The sequence below is a fragment of the Neolamprologus brichardi genome, chromosome 20 (assembly GCF_056152115.1).
Source record: "Neolamprologus brichardi isolate AB-2024 chromosome 20, ASM5615211v1, whole genome shotgun sequence".
Lineage (NCBI taxonomy): Eukaryota > Metazoa > Chordata > Actinopteri > Cichliformes > Cichlidae > Neolamprologus > Neolamprologus brichardi.
This window is the reverse complement of record NC_142123.1, coordinates 30,243,702-30,266,840: the sequence shown is the minus strand read 5'-3', so window position 1 is coordinate 30,266,840 and position 23,139 is coordinate 30,243,702. Positions and strand designations below refer to the sequence as shown.

At 40.8% G+C, this 23,139-nt stretch overlaps 2 protein-coding genes and 1 non-coding gene across 6 annotated transcripts; all 3 read right to left on the bottom strand.

Moving 5' to 3' along the window:
* Positions 1-632: 632 nt before the first annotated feature.
* Positions 633-12,983, bottom strand: kansl2 (KAT8 regulatory NSL complex subunit 2). Of its 2 annotated transcripts, none has more exons than XM_006793987.3 (10): positions 12,882-12,983; positions 11,284-11,541; positions 10,938-11,110; positions 10,004-10,118; positions 6,705-6,868; positions 6,460-6,623; positions 6,203-6,299; positions 4,400-4,653; positions 2,613-2,866; positions 633-1,177 (listed from the first exon to the last, which is right to left on the bottom strand). In XM_006793987.3, exons 2-9 carry the CDS (start codon positions 11,532-11,534, stop codon positions 2,630-2,632), a joined length of 1,455 nt encoding a protein of 484 aa, XP_006794050.1. In that variant the 5' UTR covers positions 11,535-11,541; positions 12,882-12,983; the 3' UTR covers positions 633-1,177; positions 2,613-2,629. The 2 variants fall into 2 exon arrangements, with proteins under 2 accessions (XP_006794050.1, XP_006794049.1); XM_006793986.3 differs by having other exon boundaries at positions 2,663-2,866.
* On the bottom strand, positions 5,260-5,394 carry LOC118454437 (small nucleolar RNA SNORA2/SNORA34 family). Its single transcript, XR_004843745.1, has one exon. It is a non-coding gene; the product is annotated as a small nucleolar RNA SNORA2/SNORA34 family (small nucleolar RNA).
* Positions 12,984-13,468: 485 nt separating the features above from the next.
* Positions 13,469-19,879, bottom strand: ccnt1 (cyclin T1). 3 transcript variants are annotated; one of them, XM_006793989.3, is made up of 9 exons: positions 19,701-19,879; positions 18,930-19,011; positions 18,717-18,845; positions 18,219-18,279; positions 17,620-17,682; positions 17,481-17,526; positions 17,090-17,253; positions 16,921-16,991; positions 13,469-16,835 (listed from the first exon to the last, which is right to left on the bottom strand). In XM_006793989.3, the coding sequence occupies exons 1-9, from the start codon at positions 19,871-19,873 to the stop codon at positions 15,525-15,527; spliced, it is 2,100 nt and encodes a 699-aa protein (XP_006794052.1). In that variant the 5' UTR covers positions 19,874-19,879; the 3' UTR covers positions 13,469-15,524. The 3 variants fall into 3 exon arrangements, with proteins under 3 accessions (XP_006794052.1, XP_087690091.1, XP_035765115.1); XM_087833965.1 differs by having other exon boundaries at positions 17,481-17,536; positions 17,621-17,682; positions 19,701-19,878; XM_035909222.2 differs by having other exon boundaries at positions 17,481-17,682; positions 19,701-19,878.
* Positions 19,880-23,139: the final 3,260 nt, after the last annotated feature.

The window sequence follows — 23,139 nt, the reverse complement described above, 5'->3', positions numbered from 1 at the left end:
ACTTGACAAACATGCACTAAACTGCACCAAATCTTTAGTACTCACAGAGGGAGTAAATTACAGAATCCTTCCAATGGTTCCTGTTATCCGAAGCCAGATGAAGGTTTCTTAACAATGTGTGAAAGCACAAACTACATCTGTTAAAGGTTTGTTGTTGATCATAGGCATAAAACAACTTTTATAACCATATATTGTCTTTATTCATTTAAGGTTCCCTTTTCTCCCGCAGTAACAGCTGAAGCTATAAACTGTTTTTCTGCAGGAATCAACTTTAAATTTAAGCTGTGAAGCATTTGAAGATCAGCACACATGTCCTGTACTTTGTATTTATTTGTAACTACAACCAATGAAAATGTGGGAGATAAATGTGGTGAAAAGGTTTGCTGTCCCGCATAAAATGAGACAACTGGTCACTCAAACAAACTGAAACACAAAACCACCTTAAGCAGACAATAAAAATTACATCAAGTATTTTCGTAAATACTGGCTACAAGGGCATATGCAACAACAGAATGTGTTAAAGTGTAATAATGGGAGAAAGTTTCCAGTTGCTTTAAAGTTTTATGGAAATGTGTTTTCTGCTGCAGTGGTGGAAAACATGCCGATCAGAAACAAAGTTACCTAAAAGCCCATTTCTTTCCTCATCTTTATTTCAAACCAGGCAGTAGGAGCAGAAAAAGTGAGGCACATTACAATGATGTTTATAACTGAAACTGCACAGTGTAACATTTTACCCAAAACTTCAGTTTTCTCCCTGCATTCCTCTAACATGTCCAGCTGACATTTCTGATCCAAACGCTTCCCTCTCAGCTGACCTTTCCCTGCACCTTCACGACTCACCTGAAACGGCCTCACACTGGGCGACGTCTCATCTCAGGCTGGAGTTTCTTTAGTATGAAACCAGGAGTCTAGTTCCCCACATGAAGTACAATATGCTGAAAGGTTATTATGGAATTTCTGCCCATTGATTCCAAAAACATGTCGCCTACTCCAGCTTTCAGCCTCAGTAGGAGCCTCTGAGTACTTTAGTACCTAATGTGGGCTGTATTATAAACGAGTAGCAGTGACAGTTCTTTGAAATGCTGGTTCATCTGGGAGCGTCGGCTGCAGCAGAGTCGAGGTCTTGGAGCGAATTGTCAGTCGTGTCTTCCTCGCCTCCGACTGCCTCTGACACCACCTGAGTGGAAGAACAAAGATAAAGCACATTTACTGCTAGTTCAGATCATCTGTTTGTGTAAAGGGCCGGCAGCACGGTACAAAAGCTTCTTTTCAAAGGGTTCAGTGATTCTCTTAACCCCACTGAACATCTCACTTCATTTTTTCTTTACACCACAGCTTTCAAAGTTTTGATGACAGAGTGCAAAATCTAGAGTGACAGACTGAGGGGCAGAGAAGAATTACAACATCAAATTCCCTGGCAGCACAGGACAACCTGCAGAGAGGCTGTTACATTCCTAACCTGATGCATATGGAAATATTATAAATACTGCTCTTATTTTCAAACATGTCTATGACAGACTGAGTGGGCAGTCTGACACGAGGTAAGGTCTGTAATTTTGTGTTTTAAAATTTAAGTATTTGAAAAAAGGTTTTAGTTAAGAGGATTTAATTTAGTCCAGCTGAAAGTGCATTTGTGTTGATGGAAAATGCACAAATCTCATTGCCTCCACCGTATGCAGATAAGTTGAGCTTAGGCTTGTAGTGACTGCACAAAGGCCTTTTTTGTAGCAGGAGAAACCCAGCTGCAGGTAAAGCCTGTAATGAGTCTGTTCCAAGGACTGTAATTGTTTTGCCTCTATATAGTTTATTCTTTAGTGAGATGGCAGCTATAATTCTTAAATACATTTGCTCTCAGGAAATGTTAGAGGGTAATACTGAAACTGGAAAATTTGCTATTGATGTTGTCCTGGACTGCTGCATCCTACTATGTAAAGTAAATGTTATGGTCTGCGGGCCACTTTGTGAACCACAGCTTCACAGACTGAATGTGACCAGCAGAGGTCTAAAGGTCTTTGCAGACCAACATGTACATGTTGTAGCAGTCTATAGCCACTTGGGGGCAGTCACAAATATGCCTGTTTATTGCATGTTTGTTTATACAAAGTTTATTTTTTGTGGTGAATGCCCCCCCCCCCCTTTTTTTCTTAACTGAGGCAAGATTTTATGGATATATTTTAATATTTTTAAGATTCATGAATTTCTCTCTCTCTCTCTCTCTCTCTCGAAGAGAATACAGCTATGACACAACACATGCCAAAGAATACACCTGTAATCATGATTATTTGTTATTTGTATCCTTTGTATTTGTTCAAAGGTGTTCATAAATTAAGTCAAATCATGTCAATTAATAAAAATCTTAGCACAAACTGTTTTTCTTCAACACTGTTCACTCATATGAAGACGATGGACATAAAACAGGTTAATTTCATAAAGGAGACTGCATCCTCGATAAAAGCTCCTAAAGGTACGTCTGAGATAGAGAACAAATAAATAAATAAATTCATTAATAAACTAAAATCAACCCTAACCTTTGAGTTTCATTCTTTTTTCCTGTGATCAACCTGAAAATGTTTTCAACACAGTACAGTTTGAATTGAGTGCATCAATGTTACCTGCCACAATAAGATATTCACGACGACAAAACCCCTGATTGAGAGTTAACCTGGTTGTTCATGATGGCGTCCACATCTCTCTCTGAGAGTTCCTGCCCTGAGGTGTCAAGGTCCTGGTCTGGGTCCTCGCCAGTCAGGATGTCCATCGGGGCCTCAGCTATGGCTCTGATGGTTTGGTCCTCCAGGGCCAGGGCTGTGTCAAACTGCAGAGGGGACGGAGGACCCTGCATACCGTCCCCTTCCACATCCAGGTCCTGCAAAACAGAGATGCCCAAAATTGCTATTGGAGGCATTTTTGATGGTATATTTATAGAAATCCCCCCGTGTGTATTTGTTTTTTTAAGCTTGCTTTCATAGCCATTTGTTTCATTTGACTCAACCTGAGATCAATATTAATGGATCTGTTAACAGAAGGATAACATAGAAGCTTATATGTCCCTTTATATGCAGACAAACAGTGCCTATGTTGGTAATAACCCACAAACGGCCCATTCAAAGTGAGGAAAAACCTGAGTGGGCAAACCGTACCAGCATTTAAGATGCTGCTTTACTGAATCATTGTAACCTGCTGCACATGTAACAGTCTGTCCAGTTGCAACTTGCCCAACTTGAGCCAGACTCCCCTCACCTTTAAAGGGTTAAAATCCAGAATATATAATTAAATATAATTAATATTTTAAATGTATATTTCAGACTGAAGTAGTTTTATAATAGTCATTAAAGTGGAAGAAATATTCCCATGTAATATTTTTACAGTATTTTTTTGGAGGGGTGAAGTTTTTTTGTCATTAGGGTAAAATGTGTTAGGATTTTTAAGGATCTTCCAAGGGGGTTAAAACTCATAAAATGTTTTCTACCATAAAGCAACTTACTTCTCAGCTTTTTTTTTTTCTTTTAAACTTTTTTTTTTTTTTAAATTATTAAACAGATATTGTCCCATTGATAATTTGTGGGCTCGTACGGTGACACAGTGGTTAGCACTCTGTCCTGAGATAAATTCCAATATCAGACCAGGGAGGTGTCTGTGTTGAGTTTGCATGTTCTCCCCGTGTTTGCGTGTGTTCCCTTTGGATCCTCCCACAGCCCAAAGACGTGCAGTTAGTGGGGTGATTCTTAATTGCCCATAGATACAGACAACCATTTGGTTTTGTGGTAGCCCTGCGACAGACTGGTGACCTGTCCAGGATGTACCCTGCCTCTTGCCAAAATTTTAATTTTTTAGAGTGATCACACTTGTCAATTTGCAGGTCATCAGTGACACTGTCACACAATTACATCCGTATACGCTTGCCATTATGGTGTTACCAAACCCTGCAACATTCCCCTGAAAGATCAGTCAGCACTCAGAGAAGAGCACAGGTGTCATCACACAGAGATGATAAAGAGAACATAACTGGGTAACTTCAGTTGTAAAAATAACTTGCTCAAGTAAAAGCCTTTCGTCTGCTGTAATTTGTAACTTTCTGTAGCTTTTGTTGTTTGTACTTTTCTGCTCAGTAATGCATTTAAAATAAGTGTGAAGACCAGCAACCTCAGGAAACCGAAACATACTCTACTCCAGGACACATAGAGCAAAAAAAAAAAACCCAAAAAACAAAACAGGCCATGCTCAGGCATACTACAGCAGCATGACTCGGCACACTATCCCCTGCTGTGGTGGAAACTTTACAACAGCTTGTGGAAAAACACATTCAGACTGATACTCAGCTTTCACAAGAGGAATTATGTGGAACGTGATATGTGTATTAAAGAGAAGAGGTTGGTAGGTGACTGTCATTTCTACGTACATCGCTGAACTCAAGAGGGAGGTTTTCTGTGGGCTGAAGCTCTGCCGCACTCAGGTACATGTCTTTGCTCAAAGGGGTGAACTCCTCCTGTGGCGGAGCCTCCTGCTCGGGCTGGTACATGGGGGGAGGCAGGGTGAGGTGCAGCGGGCAGCGGGGGTCGTCTGACTGACCCATGTGCACAGTACGATCACATGGAACATCTTTTAACCCCGGACACATTTTAAAAAGGACCTGGTTGCTGTCCTGGTAAATATCTGAGCATGTGGCTGTCAAGGAAAATGTGATGATCAAACAGAGAAAAAAAAAAGATAAGAAAAGAGAAAGAATACCAAAAAACGAATTAAAGGGCAAGAGTTGCAGAGAATTAATGGCAAGCTGCACTGATGCTTCTCTGGAGGCCCTCTGTTGTCCAACACTTGCACCGATTTCTAATTGGCTTTCAAATGTCACCCATCAGCATCCAGCACCTACAGTCGGGCCCATTTTCATTCTCTAACACCATTTCATTGTAAGTATATGACAGTGAGACAACTGCCTTCAAAAATCATGGTTTGTATTCATCTGGATTTCTCAAATCTTGTGCCTGATTAAAAAAACAAAAACAAGAAATATCTTAGAAATATTTAGAAAGCTTGATAAACCTCCTTGTTGCATTAAAGTGATGCCTTCATGGTTTTGTAGAGCATGTTAATGATAAAATTCTCATGTCTGGGCTCAGCTTAATCAAACTAAACTGGCTATTGGAAGAACAAAATTCTTAATATTCAATAAAGGAAATATGTTATTCTCACACTGCGAGAACTACAATGCAAGACTGAAAAACATGAAACGTTACGCTAGTCAAAGTAGGTTAAGAAAGATTTTGTTCCTTCCAACTGAATTGATTAGCTCCTTTGTTTTCTGAGAAACAAATCAACAGACCACAGGAAGGTGTTTATCTAGGCTCCCGTTGAAACGAACAGCTACTACAAGCTGCTGGTCTTGATTGGGGCCAAGGGGAGGAGGGCCGAAATGAGAAACGTAACTGAAGAGTGTAGAAATCCGCAGAGAGCAGATCAGTCTACATCTGGCTCATTCATTGAGCAGAACAGAGCTTTAAAACACACTCCATTCAAACTTAGTCAAAGCTAACACCTGTTAGCTAACAGCTTACCTTTGTCTCATCAAACCTTTCCTGGTGCATTATGAGGAGCCGAATGAGATCAGCCTAGTGTTAATGTCCAGCACAGAAGCAATACGAGCGGAAATTAAGCAAAGAGAGTCTCATTTCATGACACGTCTTCAAACACAGCTCCTCTTTTCACTGTGGAGCATCTCTGCACTCAACTCTTTATCTCTGGTAACCATTCTTGAATGAAGCCACAAAGCCGCTCCCAGCTGTTAAGAGAATATTACACTAGCTAGCATCACCCAATATGCCCTTTGGCATTAAATTTTGTATCTGAGTAGTCACTAGTATAACAACAATAGCAATAGCTTATTTCACCAATCATATAAAATTGTGCGTTACAATGTTTGCCCTGTTAAATTTGGCTGTGCATCATTTAACATGATCTTATATTAATGTACATTGGTCATTTGATTCATTGTGAGTGGAAAATGTACAGTTGGTACAGTCCCCCTCTCAATACACTATATATTTTACATTTAAACCCACCGATTGGCAATAGAGGACAGTCTGTTCACCGCTGTTAAGCTGGTTTTGAAAAATTCATATCATACGTGATGCTATGATGAGTATTCCACCCATCATCTTTCATTCAGTGATTATTTAGTCACACTATTAAAGCCATCAGAGGATACGTGAGACACAGTGTCGGGCCATAGGCAGGCAGGGATTGGTACATCGGGTTCCCTCCATGAAGGAGATGCATTTTTCACTCACTGTTCTTGTGTGTGGCTACAACAGAAATAACAAACAAACATTAGAAAATGAAGTAAAACGTAATCATAAACAGTTTACGTTTTTTTAATTATCCCTCTATGACACAACTGTCAGAGAATATAAGTAAAGAAAATGTACAGATTTCTTTAAACTCAGTATCTATTCAAGTTAGCACCTGTGGGCCTCCTTCTGTCACAGCCTGCCTCCTTTCCCTCAGCTGCCGGTGCAGCAGGGCCTCCACCCCGTACCGGCGGCGGTATCGACGCAGAGCTTTAAGCTTCTTCAGGTTCTCCCTCTCCTTCATGGAAAGACCTTCAGGCCCTGTCAGGAGGCTGGTACCTGTAATCAACATTAAAAGGTTTGTGTCACTCAGAATTAAGAGGAGTGAGCAGTAAAAGCATAAATTTGTCCTATGATTACCTATAGCTTCATGCTCCATTTTGCGGTTGTGCAGGTATCTGCGCTTCTTCTCTTTCAGCAGGTGCTGCAGGCGTTTGAACTGATCAATATAGAGGGACTGGAGTCTGATAAGTTTTTCTCGAGTGATTAGCGCCACTTCTTCTGCAGTGTACACTCCTGCGTGTCTGCCAACACATAGCATTGAAAATCTAACGTCCATTGAGTTTCAAAACATTAAACTACTCAGTGTCTAACAATTTAAGACTAAGATAAGTAATTCTTAAATCAACATACAACATTATGTTGTGCCACTGGACGATGAGCTCAGGTATTAAGTCACAAGTTATTAAGTCAGAGTCATCACTAACAGCTTGTCAATAAACACGATTCGAGCCTTTGTAGGTTTGCATATTAACTACTTTTTTTTTAATTTTTAGCAAAAAGAAGAATGTAAAAAGCAAAAGCAAATCAAACTCTGTTCAGAATTTTTATGTTATATCAAAGATAACCAACTAATTTAATCATTATTTATATAGGGTTGGCAAATATTTGGCTAGGTGTGTGAAAATTGTAGAAAATTCAAAATTTTCAACAAACAACACTTCGAACCCACAAGACATTTATTCATTTCAATTCAACAAGGATGACTTATAATTCAAAAACAAAGCATGAAATTGATGTGCTGCACAATAATTGCCAGTTACCAACCCTTGTCCATAGTTGTGCTTTGAAGTAAACAAAAATGAGCTCGACGCCCCAGTTTAAAAGATACCAATTCAAGGCTTTCGATCATTACAAAATGGGATGTATGTCTATGCCGTGTATGCTTTACTTCACTTCATATTGCCTGAAGTGAAATCTTAAACTCGTGCTTTACTTCGAGCTGCCACAACCTGTTCTTAAGCAATACCAGAAGCCTGGGGAACATCTTTAAAATAAAAGGCTACAAAGCACTCCATATTTTCTTAAAGTGATTACACTTTTAACTCTGTAGCTCACATTCCAGTGAAACTGCTTTTTAATTCAGATAAGAGCTAAGGCTACGTCTACACTAAATTGAAAAACGTGTTTTTGTCTAAAAATGCTGCGCGTCCACACCACCGTTTTCATCCACACTGAAAACGCTATGTTCATATACTTCGCTTGCGTGAAAAAGACCGTATTTTCACGACCATAAGACGCACCGTACTAAAAGGCGCAGTCTCAGTTATGTGTGCCATTACTGTATTTAACACACACATAGGGCGCGGGTTTTATATACAATCTACGCCCACACCTTCCCCTTTAACGTTCTCATGGTGTCCTCTACTACGTCCGCCTTTCAACAACAACAGACACAAGCATACAAGTGTGCGTATTTAAAAATAGAGCGGGAGCAAAACTGAGTTTGGTATTCACATTTATTTTACCGGTAATCGTCATCAATCAAACCCATCAAAGTTCTCATCCTCTGTTTCTGAATTGAACAGCTGCGCTAAATCTCCATCAAACATGCCAGGTTCACTTTCTACACTGTCAGTCACTTTCCGTGCCGTGCGGCTCCTCGGAAATGATGCCGGCTTTTGCGAAAGCTCGAACAACAGTGTCAGCAGACATGTTAGCCCAAGCATCTACAATCCATTCGCAAACTGTGGCGTGACTCGCCCGGCGCTACCTTCCACTCTTAGTGAAACTGTGGTCTCCATCGGTCATCCATCACTCCCACACCGCTCGCAGGCCTCCCGGAATGACAGCAAGCTCAGAGTTCATTTGCTTGACTTGTTTTTTCACATCGGCTGTGAGATGGGCATGCATAGAGTCACAGATCAACAGCTGGTGATGCGTGGAAAAAACTCCTTACATACACCTCCCTCAGCCACTCTTTCATCATTTCCTCATCCATCCAGCCCTTTTCATTTACCTTAATGATGACTCCTGCTGGAAACTTCTCTTTAGGCAAAGTCTTTCGCTTAAAAATCACCATAGGCAGCAGTTTCTGTCCATTAGCATGGCAGCCAAGCACAACAGTAAAAGAAGACCTTCCGTACCCCGTTGTGCGTATCGCTACCGTGCTGGTCCCCTTCTTCTCCACAGTGTGACTCACAGGGATTTCGAAAGTGAGCGGCACCTCGTTCATGTTAGTGATGTGGCTGGGCTGGATGTGTTTGCTGCAGTAGGAGCGGAAGATGGCCAGCTTTTCATTATAATCCGCTGGAAGTTGCTGCGCTACCGTAGTCCTGGTCCGGATGGAAAAATGGCACCATTTCATGAAACGAAAGCACCAAGATGGACCTCCTTGGAAATGTTCAATTTTTATTTTTTCTGCTAGCGTTACTGCTTTTAGTCGAATGGTGACCGTCGAAACGCTTCTCCCACTCGTTCTTTGCTCGATGATCCACTGCTCGAGTCTTTCCTCCAACTCGGGCCACCTCGCCTAATGTCCGCAGAAACTCAGCTGCGTCTTCTTGACCTGTCGGAGCTCATTTTCCAGCTTCCTCCACTTGCGAACCATTGATTCATTAATCTTAAATTCTTTCGCGGCTGCTCGATTTCCATGTTCCTCCGTGTAGCTGATGCCCTTCAGTTTAAACTGTGCTTCAGAAGCGTGTCTCTTTGCCATTTTCAGGGTTGTTAAAACAACGACATTCTACATAACGCACATACCCGTTCTTTTATATACAATCAACGCCCACACTTCCCCCTTTAGCGTTCTCATGGTGTTCTCTACTACGCCCCCTTACAACAACAACACACACACAGGGCGTACTGCACTATAGGGCGCGCCACACATTTTGAAGAAAATTAAGACTTTAATGCGCCTTATAGTCGTGAAAATACGGTAAGACAATTGAACTGCGTCACTTCCGTCTGCCATTTATTTATTTTCCGGCTCTTTGAAAAGTTGCAGCAAAATGTTGAGGAAAGGTGTCGAGTTTTATCTGGAGCATGTACAGACTTACAGACTGATGTTAATCTTTAATAGGGCTGTCAAAATTGAGAGCTAACAAAACAACTGCTCCACAATGTCATCCGCCATCTTAGTTGAACTGGTCACGTGACTGCATCATATGACTAAAACGCATCATTGTTTTCAAAATCCTCCTTTTTTGCTGTCCACACAGCGAGGCACATGCGGCGTTTTCAAATTTATCCACTTTGGAGAGTGTTTTCAAACCAAAAACGCCGTCTCAGTGTGGATGGAAGGCCAAAACGGAGAGAAAAAGATGTATTTTCAAGCAAAAACGTATAAGTGTGGACATGGCCTAAGCCTTCTATCTTGAACTACAGATTCTTATTCAAACTACACAATGTGGGTTGAGAAGAAAATCTTAAGAGCTTACTTCAGAGGATCCTCGTGATCACTATCGATGCTGTCAGCCTCGCTGTCCGGATCTCCTCTCCACGTCTGGTCCAATACCAACGGCCCCTGCTCTTCCTCACTCAGACTGTCCTCATCTAGCAAGAGGGAGGAATTAGTGGTATTTTTATCTGACAGTTAAGGTAATGTTTAACATCACCCACACAAACGTGTGCATTTAAGAGTCCTCTGACACTCTTAACATCATTGATGCTAGTTATTTCTCTTGCTACAATTTAAATACGACTTGTCTGGTAATAGGCACTGCTAAAAATGATACATTTTCATAGATAAATTTCATTACTTTTTCTTGACATTTAGCTATGACGGGAATTAAACGACAAGGAAAAAACATCTAATAAAACAAAATAACTCTTTCACTGTGACCACTACAGACAGATGTTTGCAAAAAGATGGATGTCTTTAGTTTGAACTTTGTGTACTCGTACAACAGGAAATGAATCAGTATTTTACAACATTTAAACTAACTAAACTAATTAGGGCTGGGCCATATCATACCGTTCGCAGTAATACCAGTATAATGTCGGGCAATGATAAGAAAATGAAAAATCGTGATAGAACATGGGTAAAACGTGCATGCGCAGTGCCTTTGTTTTCATACGCATATGGAGGAAAAAGCATGCCGGCGACTTGTAAAGTATTTTGTCTAGTGTCAATTATATTGTCAGTTATATCGTTATCGCAAATTTTCAAATGTATATCGTGATAAATTTTTTGGTCATATCGCCCTGCTCTACAACTAATGAATGAAAGCTATAAACTTTTTAATCTTTCCACAAGTGTACCAAATAACCCAACCAATAAAACTAATAAAACAACAAACAGTCTGTACAACTACATCAGCTCAACCCACATGCACCCAAATTACTATTTCCAAGTCAAAAAGTGGCCATTACCTAGAATGCGGCTGGCTTCAGAGCGTCCTCCATCAACGCTGTGTGACTCTGCTCGGCTGTACCCACTAAGTTGAGACAGCAGGGCCTCCGGTGACGGACCAGAAGACGCCTTTCTCATTTGAGCTCGAAGAGCCATGGCATTCCTGCGAGCGTGCTCCGCACAGAAAGTCACTCTGCAGAACAGACATTCAAATTGAAATTAGGAGGCTGCGTGGTACTGATGAGTTTATTTACATTCCCCCTTCTCTTGGGATTAAGTTCCCATTAATGAGATTCACAGCAGATAATGATGAGATTTAATTTGTTTTTAACGATTGTTAATGGCTGATTTAGACCTTCCACCCACCCGTCTTTCCTCTCTGCCTTTGGTGCGGCATTGGGACACCGCTTTCCGTTCTTGGCAGAGACGTAGCTGCACTGTTTGTAAGGCGCATTCTTGTCCTCCAAGATGTGTTTGATGCAGAATTCCAAGCCTTCAAGTCGTGGCTGAGAGCAGGGCCGCTGGGTGAAGGAGCAGGCCTGTGGCTCCTGAGGTCGGGGTGTCTGGGTCACCCGGTTCCGACTTGAGGGCAAAACATGAATCCGTATTCTGTTCATTTCAAGCCTGTATGTAAATGTAATAACAAAAAAAATTTTTTTTTCCCTGTTCACACCAAATGTTTGTATGGCTGCATGCATGAATAACAGCAAGAATTCTTATAAAAACATTTGCTTGAATGTTGGAATAATGGTGGCTTCTTTAACGTATTTTTATTCAAACTACTATTTTTGGTGACCAACAGGCTGGTATTTCAGAAACTGCTGATCTAGAGATCAAAGATGGGTCACACAGATCCAACTCTATGGTTTATATAGAACAGTATGAAAGAGAAAACGTCTAGTGAGCAGCAACATGTCAATAGAAAGAAATTAGAAGAGGACGGCTAGACTGCACTGAGCCGATAGGAAGGCAACAGAAACTCAGATAACCACTTGTTTAATCAAGGTATACAGAAGATCACAGCATGTCAAATCTTAAACCAGATGGGCTATAGTAGCAGAAGACTGGACGATGATACTCCTGTAAGTTAAAGCGAGCAGGAAGGGATTGGAAAAGCAATGTCTGGTCAATTTAATATATACTGAAAGGCCAGGATCTGATGTAAACAACATGAAGCTCCATCCTATGTTGTATGACCAGTTCAGGCTGGTGGTGCCGGTGTTATGGTCGTTCTACCCACACTTTGTTAAAACCCCACAGCATACCCGATTCTGACAATGTTCAACCCTTTATGACCAGAACACTCATCTTTTGATGGCGGCTTCCAGCAGGATAACATACCGTGTCAGAAAGGTTTAAAATGGTTTTCTGAATTACACTGTACTTAAATGGGCAGGATAGATACTCGTGGTTTTTCGCCTTTTGATTCCAAATAACCAAAATAGAAAAAAAAAAGTATATTGAAAATATGCACATAAGGTGTCATAGACCAAATCACTGTGAGTACTTAAATCTAAATAAAGCTGTATAAAAATAATGTTATTGATTCAGTCAGATGGTCGTTATTAACGTCAGTAAAAGCTTAAAAATGTTACGCATACAACCTAAAGGCAATTGTAATAAGTAATAAAGAGTAACAAAGGTCGCATTAATGTAACAGAGAACGGCATTTCCTTTTAATTCAGATATAAATCGAGGAGACAAACTCTGCGTTAATGGATAAACTCTAACCGGGCGCCACACCGAGCTTCAGCCCGCCTCTCCTTACTGCGTCACTTTAACAGTTAAGACGGCAGTCGCCATCTTTGATCAATCGCTGCTAACGGCAGCTAAATGCTAATTTTCTCATTTTGCAGCGAAGATAGCAAGTCGGTGCCACAAAATTGCCGCATTCCTCCATAACGCCAACGTGACTGTATGCCAGAATATGAACATATCGCTAATTTCTATTTGCGGCCCCCTACCTTTGTCTCGGACATCCGAGCTAGCGTGAGCTCCCGAAGAACACTGTTACGTCGATTTTCCTGCATTCCCTGTTAACTGCTACAGCCGCCGCTTACAATAAGTAACCCCACCCACCCAGAGATCCGATTAGCCAGAGCGCCGGAGTGAGGTAGCCCATTGGCCAATCCAGTTGCTATTCAAAGTGGCAGCCACCCAATGTATTTACACATTTTATCATAGACCAGGGCCTCGAACTCTTTAGCCTCTAACTCTTTAGAACACAACTTGATCTTTTAAAAATAGAAGAAAATAAAAGTATATTTTGAAAACATTCAAATGTAAAACTTTGACACACCATGCATTTACAAAATGATGATATATCAAGTAGAGTAAGTGCAATTCCATCAGTTGCTCTACAATGCCTGTATTAACCCTCAAACATAATTTTTTTGCAAAATATAATGGGTAAAACTGGATCTTCTTTCAGGGCAGATCAAGCTCCTAGACCACATTTGACACCCCTGGCATAGATTAACATTAACATTATTTGTAGAGTTTAATGTTCACCTATAAAATGCATTGTTATTGATGAGCCAAAAAGCAGCACTTTCTTAAAATATTTTATTGACTTTGAGAATAAAGCAACCACATTATATCAAAAAAAGAACAGTGTTCACATATTTTAAACGGGAAAAAAAAAATCTCAAAACTTTTTCTTTTTCAGACCTGAGTGTCACTGAAAACACCAAGACATGAAAACACATGAAATTTATTGTAGCTATATGATTTTTGCATTGTTAGGTTGCATGAGTGTCGTCCGTTTTTTCTTACATATGGGTTTTAATATGAAATGTGTCCTTTTTGTGGCTTGTTCACAACAAAATGGTAATACTTAAAATGGAAGCTTTGCCCAGATTAAACAAAATGTTTCAAAAACAGTGGCAATTTCACACCAGAAAATCTATTAGTCTAACCATTATACACGTAACACTTTGTCAATTGCATTGTAGGCAAACCTACTGAGATAAATATTCAGTGCATTTACTGTTTCCCTGTTACAACCAAGAATAATAAAACCTCTGCTGCATGAGCAAGAAGCTTCTCTTTTCAAGCACATTTTCAAATATATGAAGGGGGTAAAATATACAGCTGGACGGCTGATTTGCTGTGCTACATTACTGTAAAATAAGAGCACGAATCCTAAACAATTAAGTTTTATGAATAGGCAATAACCTGCTTATCTTGCCAACAAAATCTGGGTATTGGCCTTCATGCTCAAGAAGTGGAGGTATATAAATAACCTGCTGGTCACATATGATTCTGTACAACCACAGAAAACATGCAAACATGTTTTTATGATGAATGATGGCATGTGGGCAGATAATAAAACAAACCAAAGTTAAATATCCACCAATTTAGTTTAGAGGAATGCACTCGAAAGACAAGTTTAACATGATTAAATCAGACCAGAGTGAAGTGACAGCTACACTAGGGTTTACACTTTTAAAACATCCCCACAATTAGATAAAAACAGATGAGCTATTAACTTTTATACTGTGTTAAAACTCTGTATACTGTGCTTATTAGGGTCTAGCAAATCTGGGAAAAAGTTTTTCCTGACATAATTTCTTGTCTTCTGAAAATTATACATTTCCATATATGATGCTTATTTCTTTGTTTTTGCATTTACCTGTGATCATCCCAAAAAAATGAACTCCTGAGGAAAAATAATAAGGAAAGAAATAGTCTAGATAGATGCTCTTTTTGTTGGCATTTCCTTCATTGTGACCAAAGCGCACAGATGTTTCAACCGTTTGTGAACAGATGAATGTTCTTGCTATGAACTTAGTGTATCCATTCAAGAACCAAATATGAATATTTTACAACCATTTAAAACAATGACTGCAAGACTTAAAAACTTAAAGTGAAAAGTACAAGCTTTTCCTAATTTACATCCTTTTTTTTTGCAAATTTGCAAATATAAAGGTTCCAATGTTTGTTTTAAACATTTTTTTTTTACATTTTTTTCCTCAAATCACCAAATAGCACAGCAAATATAACATATACATAAGGGATGAAGCCATTTTTATGGCTCACAGAGAAAAAAAAAAGGGAAAAATAAAATAAAGTAAAAAATATATCGAAAAGATGGCTTTGGAGACATGCACTCTAACTAGGCTGTACAGTCTTAAAGAAATGACCATCTGTTCCAAAAGAACAGAGGTTTAATCCTAAAAAAAGGTAGAAAAAGGGGACCTTTTTTCTTTTTTTAAAATCATTTGATCAATAAATAACACCCTATAAAAACATTATAAAAAGAATCAGTAAGAAGACCAACCAGGTATGTCATGGAAACTTTTCCAAACACATTGACATCCTCTAATTCCCGTCTTCTTGTCACATATCATTTGAATTTTTCCAAAAGAAAAAACAAAACACTATCTACACTTTCCCATGATTCTTTTTGTCTCACATTTTGCAAGTCCCATTATTGCCCCATGAGTACGCCATAAAATCCTTTGTTACCCCCAGTACATTTCTCTGCTGTCACACTGAAGACTATAAAATGTTGGGTGGCTGGAAAATATCATACAACACTTTATGTAACAAGATGATCAGGATGTCAAGTAAAATGTACATAATGTGGTTTCCTGATTAGAAACTTATTTGGGCAAAGGCGGCAGTGGGGGAGGCGGCTCCGTGGGCAGGGGAGGGGGCCTAGGGTTGTTTCCTCTGGAGCTGCTCGAGTACCGATAATCACCATACTGAGATCTGTAGTCAAACATAGACTGCTGGGACGGCTGCACACCCTGTGCACTCAGCAGTGAGTTTAGCATCTCAAAAGTGTCCTGGTACTCGTTGGACTGGGCTCCGCCAGCTGAACTGTGACCATTAGTGTCAGTTTTGTCGCTTTTGGAATGCGAATAGCTTCCTTGGTGGTGGGGGAGTCCCAGAGATGGAAGAATGTCAGAACCGTGCCCCAAAATTTGTCCGGAGGAGGAAGACAGAGGAGGTAATTGGTAGGGATTCCTAGACTTGCTCACTTTGGAGGGTGGGTGAGATCCTGCTGAAGGATCCTGGGAGTGTGTCCTCTTGCGTGAGGCAGACGAGGATGAGGACGAGGATGAGGAGCTTGTTCTAGAGGAGTCACTTGGTACTTTTTTGCTGCTTCCCAGCGTGCCGCTGGAACTAGATGAATGTTTGTGTGAAGAAGAAAGCGAGGCACTACTGGAAGAGGAATGGTGGTGGTGAGAGTGATGATAATGGTGGTGGTGGTTAGAACGCTCCCTGTGCTTGTCCCTGCTTTTGCCATCCTCTCCTGAAGTCCCCCTCTGCTTTTCAGGCACTCGGATTTTGACTTTGATGTCTGGATCCTGGCCTCGACCACTGCTGCTGTGTCCACTGCTTCCTCCTGATCCTCCAGCAACTGGGAAGCGCATTTTTAGAGAGTCATGCCTCTCCTTCTCCAAGGGGATTTTAAGAATAATGGGTGATGGGTTGGACATGTCAGAGGAAGCGCTGGGTGGATGATGGTGATGCTGCTGCTTCTCCTTCCTCTGTTGCTGGCCAATGAGGGCCTGAGCTGCATTGGCATAATCTCTCTTTACGCTGGCCTCCATGTTCTCCAACTTTCTCTTTTGGGCAGCCAGGACGTCAGCATTCTTGGCACGGTACTCACTCAGCGACACCTTAGCTGGGGCGTGGACCTCATGGTTAGGCTGCTGCTGTGGTTGCTGTGACTGCTGCTCAGATCCACCTTGACCTTTACCACTCCAAGTCTGAGCACTGCCAGAAGCATTCGTGTCCTTCTCGCCCACTGATGAGGAAGAGGAGGCAGAAGGTGGAGCAGAGAGGCTCATCAGGCCTGCCACAGTACTCTCTGATGAAGCCATGGAAATCATGCTGATCATGGTGTCCCTCTGGTCACCCTCCTCCTGGACTTTTGGCTTGGCTTTTGGTGTCTGTCCGCCAGCCTAGAAGAAGAAAAAAGTAAGTCAATGTCCACATTGAATCAGGAATTTTTAATAACAAAAAGGAGCAGCGAAATTTGTGTTTTACCTTCCAGTTGCGAATTCGCTTCAGTCGGCTGGGTGTTTTCTCCAGGATTTGCAGGAACTCGTGTGTAAGTTCTGGAAGAGGGAAGAAAAAAAAAAAAAAAAAAAAAGAGTCAAATCAGCCCTTTTATTATCTAAACATTTTTTTCTTAAAGAGCATTTATTGCACATACCGTCCAGCAGCTCAAGGGTAACTGTAGGGTCGACATACTCCCACCAGTGTTTGCCATCTGTAGACACGGGGATCTCCCAGTTGGACCATTTGCAGGCGAGGTGGATGCACACACAGGCTACAACAGGCGGACTATACTGCAGGCAGAACGTTGTCAAGTGCAGGCTATATGGCATGATACGTCCAAGAAAAAAAGCAAACAGGGAAAGAGAAAACAGAAAATCAGTGTTTTGAGCTTTAACAAACCACACACAAACTGAATACCTAGCATTCACATAAGAAAGACACAATCATGTGTGTGTGTGTGTGTGTGTGTGTGTGTGTGTGTGTGTGTGCGCGCGCATGTGTGTGAGAGACAGAGAGAGAGAACTATGGGTGAACTCTGAGCATACCTGTTGGTGGCCATAAAGTATGATGTTTGGGCCAAATCCTTGCTTGCTGGAACAACAGCAGAACAAAGAGAGAAAAAATTTATAGACACAGCAAAAACTTGAAGATAAAATTGAGCAAAACCATAAAAATGATGCTCACCCCTGACAAGCTGAGTGCATTTGACAACATGTGTATGAGGATGATCGATGGTGATTTCAAAAGCTGTAATAGAAAGAGAAGAAAATGTAGGTAGACATTAATAAAAGAAATGCAAAATCAATTTATACTTATAATCCATATGGAATACAAATCCACTTCCCACTGGCAAAGATAACATTAACAAAGCCGCTGAAAACCAGAAAATTTGCATCGTGTTAAAAATCAAGTGGTGGGGAGTCAGAGTTGAGTGGAGTGTCACTTTTCATGGGAAAACATCCTGGACAACATGAAAATGTCAACACCTGAATATGAAAAAAAAAAATTAATGGCATGTAAGAAGGGGGAAAAAGTTGTTTTGAGGCTCCCTCTTTAAATGTCTTAAAAACACACAGGTGAAAAAGGTAAAATGTCAAAAGTTAGCGCTGATAAAAATGAAAAAGCTGAAAAAGGAAATGTAAAAGTGGGTGATTCAGTTTTGAAGCATAAATATCACTTCCAGTGCTGCTTACTGCAAACTGTGAATTGAAGTAAAACATGTTAACTATTCTTGTTCTCTGGGGGGGGAATTCAAGGGACCCAGTTCTTCCTTCCAAACTTACCCAAGGTCTGGAGAATTATGCTCTCAAGAATGACCAGGTCTTGGGCTTGTTGCAGGTAGGCCTGAGGTTGAGAGGACAGGCACGTTACTCACTGGGAGGCCGCCAATTGTTGAAAAACAAGAGCAACTGTACACGTTATGTGGCCGAGAATTTCTGACCATTTGTCTGAAAGGCTTTCTGGCATACATGTTTGTTGAAGAAGCCTCAGATATAAGTGATGAAAAGTGAAAGCTACATAGCAAGTACAGATGCTCGAGTTTTACAACTGCTAGACATCACATTGCCTGCATGACTCAAAACCTACACAGGCTAAGGTGTATTTTGCCTTTTACTCTCTCAACCCATGTAATCAAGCAGCCTTAACAGCTCAGAACAAATACGTGACAGAGTAAATGTTCTCAGATTACATGCAAGAAGATTGCCATTTGCCTTATTATAAGAATTTTTTTTTCTGCTTCAAAAAAAACCTCCCTCGGACAATTGCAGTACAATACTTACATCACTGCGAATATCTGGTGACGGCTCCTGAGGATTAAGGCAGGCATGGGCCACCTTGATGACATGCTCCAGCTTTCGAGGCTGCTCCTCTACCTTTGCTGCCAGGAACAGAGCAGCGGGTGCGATGACCTGGAAAGGGGCAGTGGAGATTTTAAGATGATTCACATTAAGTACAATCATTTCCATGATTCAAGCAAGAAAAGCATTACTTACATTTCTGTGAAATCTGGTGAAGGACTGGATCATGTAGAAGCGATGCATGTACACAATGGCTGTATTAATTGTAAGTTGAGAGCTGATACATGGCAGTTAAGGAAAAAAGGTAAACAGTGGGAGCAAATTACATAACATCTGTAATGACTGCATACATGAAAATGGGCTGGAATCGTCGGTATACGTGTGAAATAAAATAATTATAAAATAGTTATAAGGATAACTATGGGTTTAATATTGCTAATTAGGTATAAAAGTTAATGTTGATAAGCCTGTTATCGTAGCAGCCACAGAATAACAAAGTTAAACAACACTTTAGCCACAGGCTAGCTGGGATAAGACTCTTGATAACACACAAAGCGATGTTTTCTAAAACTAACACATCTAAAACACTTTTTCTGAAACATTCTACATTACTATATGTCTAAAGGTGGCCCACTGTCCTTCTAATTTGCGTTTATTCGTTGATATTTACCAGTGGTGAAGCTAACGCTAACATGCTAACGTCCTGGAGGCCGCCGACTACACAGGCCTCTGCGGCCCAAGGGTTAGCCCACTACGCCGCTATCGCGTAACGCTTGTAAGCTCACGTACACCTTGTAAAACCAAATTCCATAGCGTTAAACAGACGTGGAAGACAAAAACAAACGTGAAACCGTCGAACAAAAGACAACAACAAACTAACAAACACCAGCCACACTCCTTCCCCGAGCCGGCTCGGGAGAGAAGCTAAAGTTAGAGAGCTAACAAGAGCTCACGACAAAAGGATACACATTGAGCCGCTGTCCCATGTCCTGGAGCAGGTTCGCCGCCTGTTGTCTGTATGAGAGCTCCTTGTCGGGATCAAGTCCAGCTCGCCGAGATGGGCTGTTGTCGATCTGCTGCCGGGTGAAGTACCATTTGTTGTTACTGCTTGCGGGGAGAGAGCGAAACGAAGCCGCCATCACTGAGAAGGACGAGAGTTTAAAATTTCTGCGCGTCACAGGAACACACGTCACGCCGGGCGGCGACGTCAGCGCGCCTCGAGCGACGGTACAGCAGAGGTCTCCAAAGCGCAGAGGAATCTCAAAACTTAACTTCAAGTACTTAAAATCTCATACGATCTCTCTTGTTATTACGTTGTAATAGCCAAAAGCGAAATCTCCAGTAAGCTAGCTACAGCCTCTGTGCTCCATACACCGCTCAGCCCCAGAGGTGATTCTCCTTGTCCTGCATCTGTACACGCCCACTTTTCTTCCTAGGTACTGACTAAAAGTGCACATACTTTTACTCATGGTACTACCTTACCACAAGCCCCTTCCCAAACCCCGCCCCCTAGCTGTAAACGTCAAGTAGGAATGGAATCTAATAACAATGTGAAACACAGTCTAAATCAAAAAATTAAAAGTACTGCATTAATAAACTTGCTATTATCACTGATTTCACAAAACCAGTGCATTAGGCACCTAGGCCCACCCCCATGGATGAGAAGTTTAACTCCACCATCTGGCACATAAGAGGAGAAGACAAGTTGCAACAAATAGCTGAAGTAGGAAGTCTAATATTAAAGTTCTCAGTAAGAATCTTCAACTGAAACTTTAAAGTCAGAGATCCCCCACCAACCCCAACCCCAAGATTGGCTTGTGTACATAAAGAGTAGTAAAACTGTAAAAGCTTTAATCTATACAGTACAGCATTGACTAGGCTTTATCCTTCAGCGTGTTGCAACTATATTATCTATGCCTTGCTAAGGAGTAAAAGAAATCAGGTTAATCCTTGGTTTTCAGTAAAATGCCCAACTCTGGAGTGACGTTACTCCCAGTTTTGACATTTGACTTCCAAGCCATATGGGACACAGCAAGTCCTTTACTGCTTTTGAACTTGCTTAACATACAAGACCAGTGCATTGGTGGGCTTGATGTCTCGATGCATGGTTGGTCATCCAAGCATGCATCAAGGAAATGCCAAAAAGTTGATTCTGAAAATACATCCTGATGAACAGAATGAACTTACTGAGATTTCCCTACCTGCATAATTGAGCATACATTAAGACAATTTAACTAGCTCTGGCAAGGACTCCCTAAAGCTCCCACTCAAATTGATCCCCAAGTTTGGTAACATCTGTCCTGACCAGAGTGTGCTATACTGGCAAAGTTTTCTATTATCAAACTTATAATTGTAATTGAACTCAAACCTACAGACACACTATCCCAGTTTCTCCTGGAAGACTCCACACAGCACATCATTTCACCACAGTACAGGAGAATTTTAAGGCCAATACTGCAGGACGTGTGGCAACAAAATCCTTAAGGCCCAGTCAAGCAGGCCTGGAGAACAATAAAACACCCTCTGCCAATTACCGGTTGTTAGGGATAAATGTGTATTCCCCAGCACGTACTATTGAATTTTAGTTGGAGGCCACAAGGAGGGGAGTGCATGGGGGAGAGGGGGAGGGGGGGGGTCACAAACCAGTCTCTAGGCTTGTGTGTCTGGGGTTTTACTTGCTTTTGAAAGCACGCTAACGCTGGGCAATAAATGGTGGCCAGTTATATGATTAGCCATGGTCACTTAGAGAGCTATGTTCCCTTCCATTTTCCCTCATATGCCTGTTTGGTCAGCCTCTAACATCACAGTCTTAGTCTATCTGTCCATAACCAAATAGTGCTATGTTAGAAAGTTCTACGCTAACGCTAAACTCGTCCCAACAGCCATGCTGTCCCAGATTTTATTTTCTGGGATTTTCCCTTCAGCACTAAAGACTTCTGCAGTACAAAAATCTGTGTATATGAGATGATGCTGTAGGAGGAATAACAATCTAGTTAATCACCTGACTTGATTAACACTTGACATGATCACGCCAAATGACCAAAGAGGTTGATTAATATGATTAACTACCCTTTAATGGATGATGAGTGAAACTTCTCCTGAATAGGTGCTCTAAAGCTAAACGATATCATATCAGTCCTCCTCAATTTAATCAAAGTTTGCCCAACACAGCACACACACACAAAACATATTAATGATTGTACATTAACATAAAACTGTTGTCGGAACCATACTGAATTTCACCAGAGAAGATTCAGTAAGCTACATCAGTGTCTACTTTTTAATATCATAGCCAAGTGACACTTCACTATCCCTACTAATTGATGTTATCTTGTTGTATCTCTGTTGTGGTCAGTGCTATCTTCTATGCTGTTGCATGCTGGGGCAGCAGGTTGAGGGTCACAGATGCCAACAGACTAAATAAACTGATCCACAAGGCCAGTAAACTTGTGGGGATGGAGCTGGACTCCGTTAGGGTGGTGTCTGAGAGGCAGATGTTGTCCAAGATAAAGACAATGTTGGATGATACCTCCCACCCACTCCATGACATGCTGGCTAGTCACAGGAGCATGTTCAGTGAGAGACTGAGATTACCAAAAAGCACCACTGACCAACACAGGAAATCATTCCTGCCTGTGGCCATCTCTCTGTACAACTCCTCCATCTAACACACTGTGAACCCTGCAATAGTTACACCCTTTTTACACGCGCTCTTTTCTACTCTGGAATATTCTTGTCAATTTTCTTGATATTTATTTATAATCACCTTTGTTAATCCTTGATATTTAGAACTGAGTGATCTGTATATATTAGTGCTATTAGTGTAAAATATGTAACATAATGTATTGGTTTGAGTTTAGTCTGTTACTGTTACAGATTAGTAATTAAAGTCTCTCAGTTTATGTATTTCACTCATTTATTACCCATCACTATAACAGTGATATAAAGGTTAGACCAGTAATAGAGAAAAAGTGACCATTTATAGTAGTAGTTATTTATATTCTACTTATATTTATACTATATAGCTTCTGGAGGCTGATTATTGATCACTGGTGTCAAAGTCAATTATTATAAATTTCAATAAAACAATAAAACAACTAATTTAACCCCTTTCTTACACCCCTTGTGCAGTTGATGTTTCTTAAATCATTGCAAACAGACAAATTTCTCAAAAAAATATCAAAGAAGTGTCCAATAAAGTGTGGAAGTCACTATTGAGTACCATTTTAAAGTGGGACTGCCTTTTTCAACACAAAAATTAGAAATCGTGTGTGTGAGTACATATCTTTTAAGGGATCACATAACAATTTTATTGCACACCAATATTTTGAGCACATTGATACAAAAAAAGGTTTTATAAAAGAAAATCCCAAATTGAACCATTAAATGATGTAGATCAGGTTCC

Bases quoted from the DNA above. Each gene is read 5' to 3' on its own strand.
- kansl2 (XM_006793986.3), bottom strand. From the start codon at position 11,534: ATGAACAGAATACGGATTCATGTTTTGCCCTCAAGTCGGAACCGGGTG. The intron at 10,119-10,937 runs GTAATGGCCACT...CCCTCTTGCTAG, and splicing joins TGAAGCCAGCCGCATTCTAG to ATGAGGACAGTCTGAGTGAG. The intron at 6,300-6,459 runs GTGCTAACTTGA...TTTCTGTTGTAG, and splicing joins TGACAGAAGGAGGCCCACAG to CCACACACAAGAACAGTGAG.
- ccnt1 (XM_035909222.2), bottom strand. From the start codon at position 19,873: ATGGCGGCTTCGTTTCGCTCTCTCCCCGCAAGCAGTAACAACAAATGG. The intron at 16,992-17,089 runs GTATGTGCAATA...TCCCTCTTCCAG, and splicing joins TACCCTTGAGCTGCTGGACG to AACTTACACACGAGTTCCTG. The intron at 16,836-16,920 runs GTAAAACACAAA...TTCTTCTTCTAG, and splicing joins AGCGAATTCGCAACTGGAAG to GCTGGCGGACAGACACCAAA.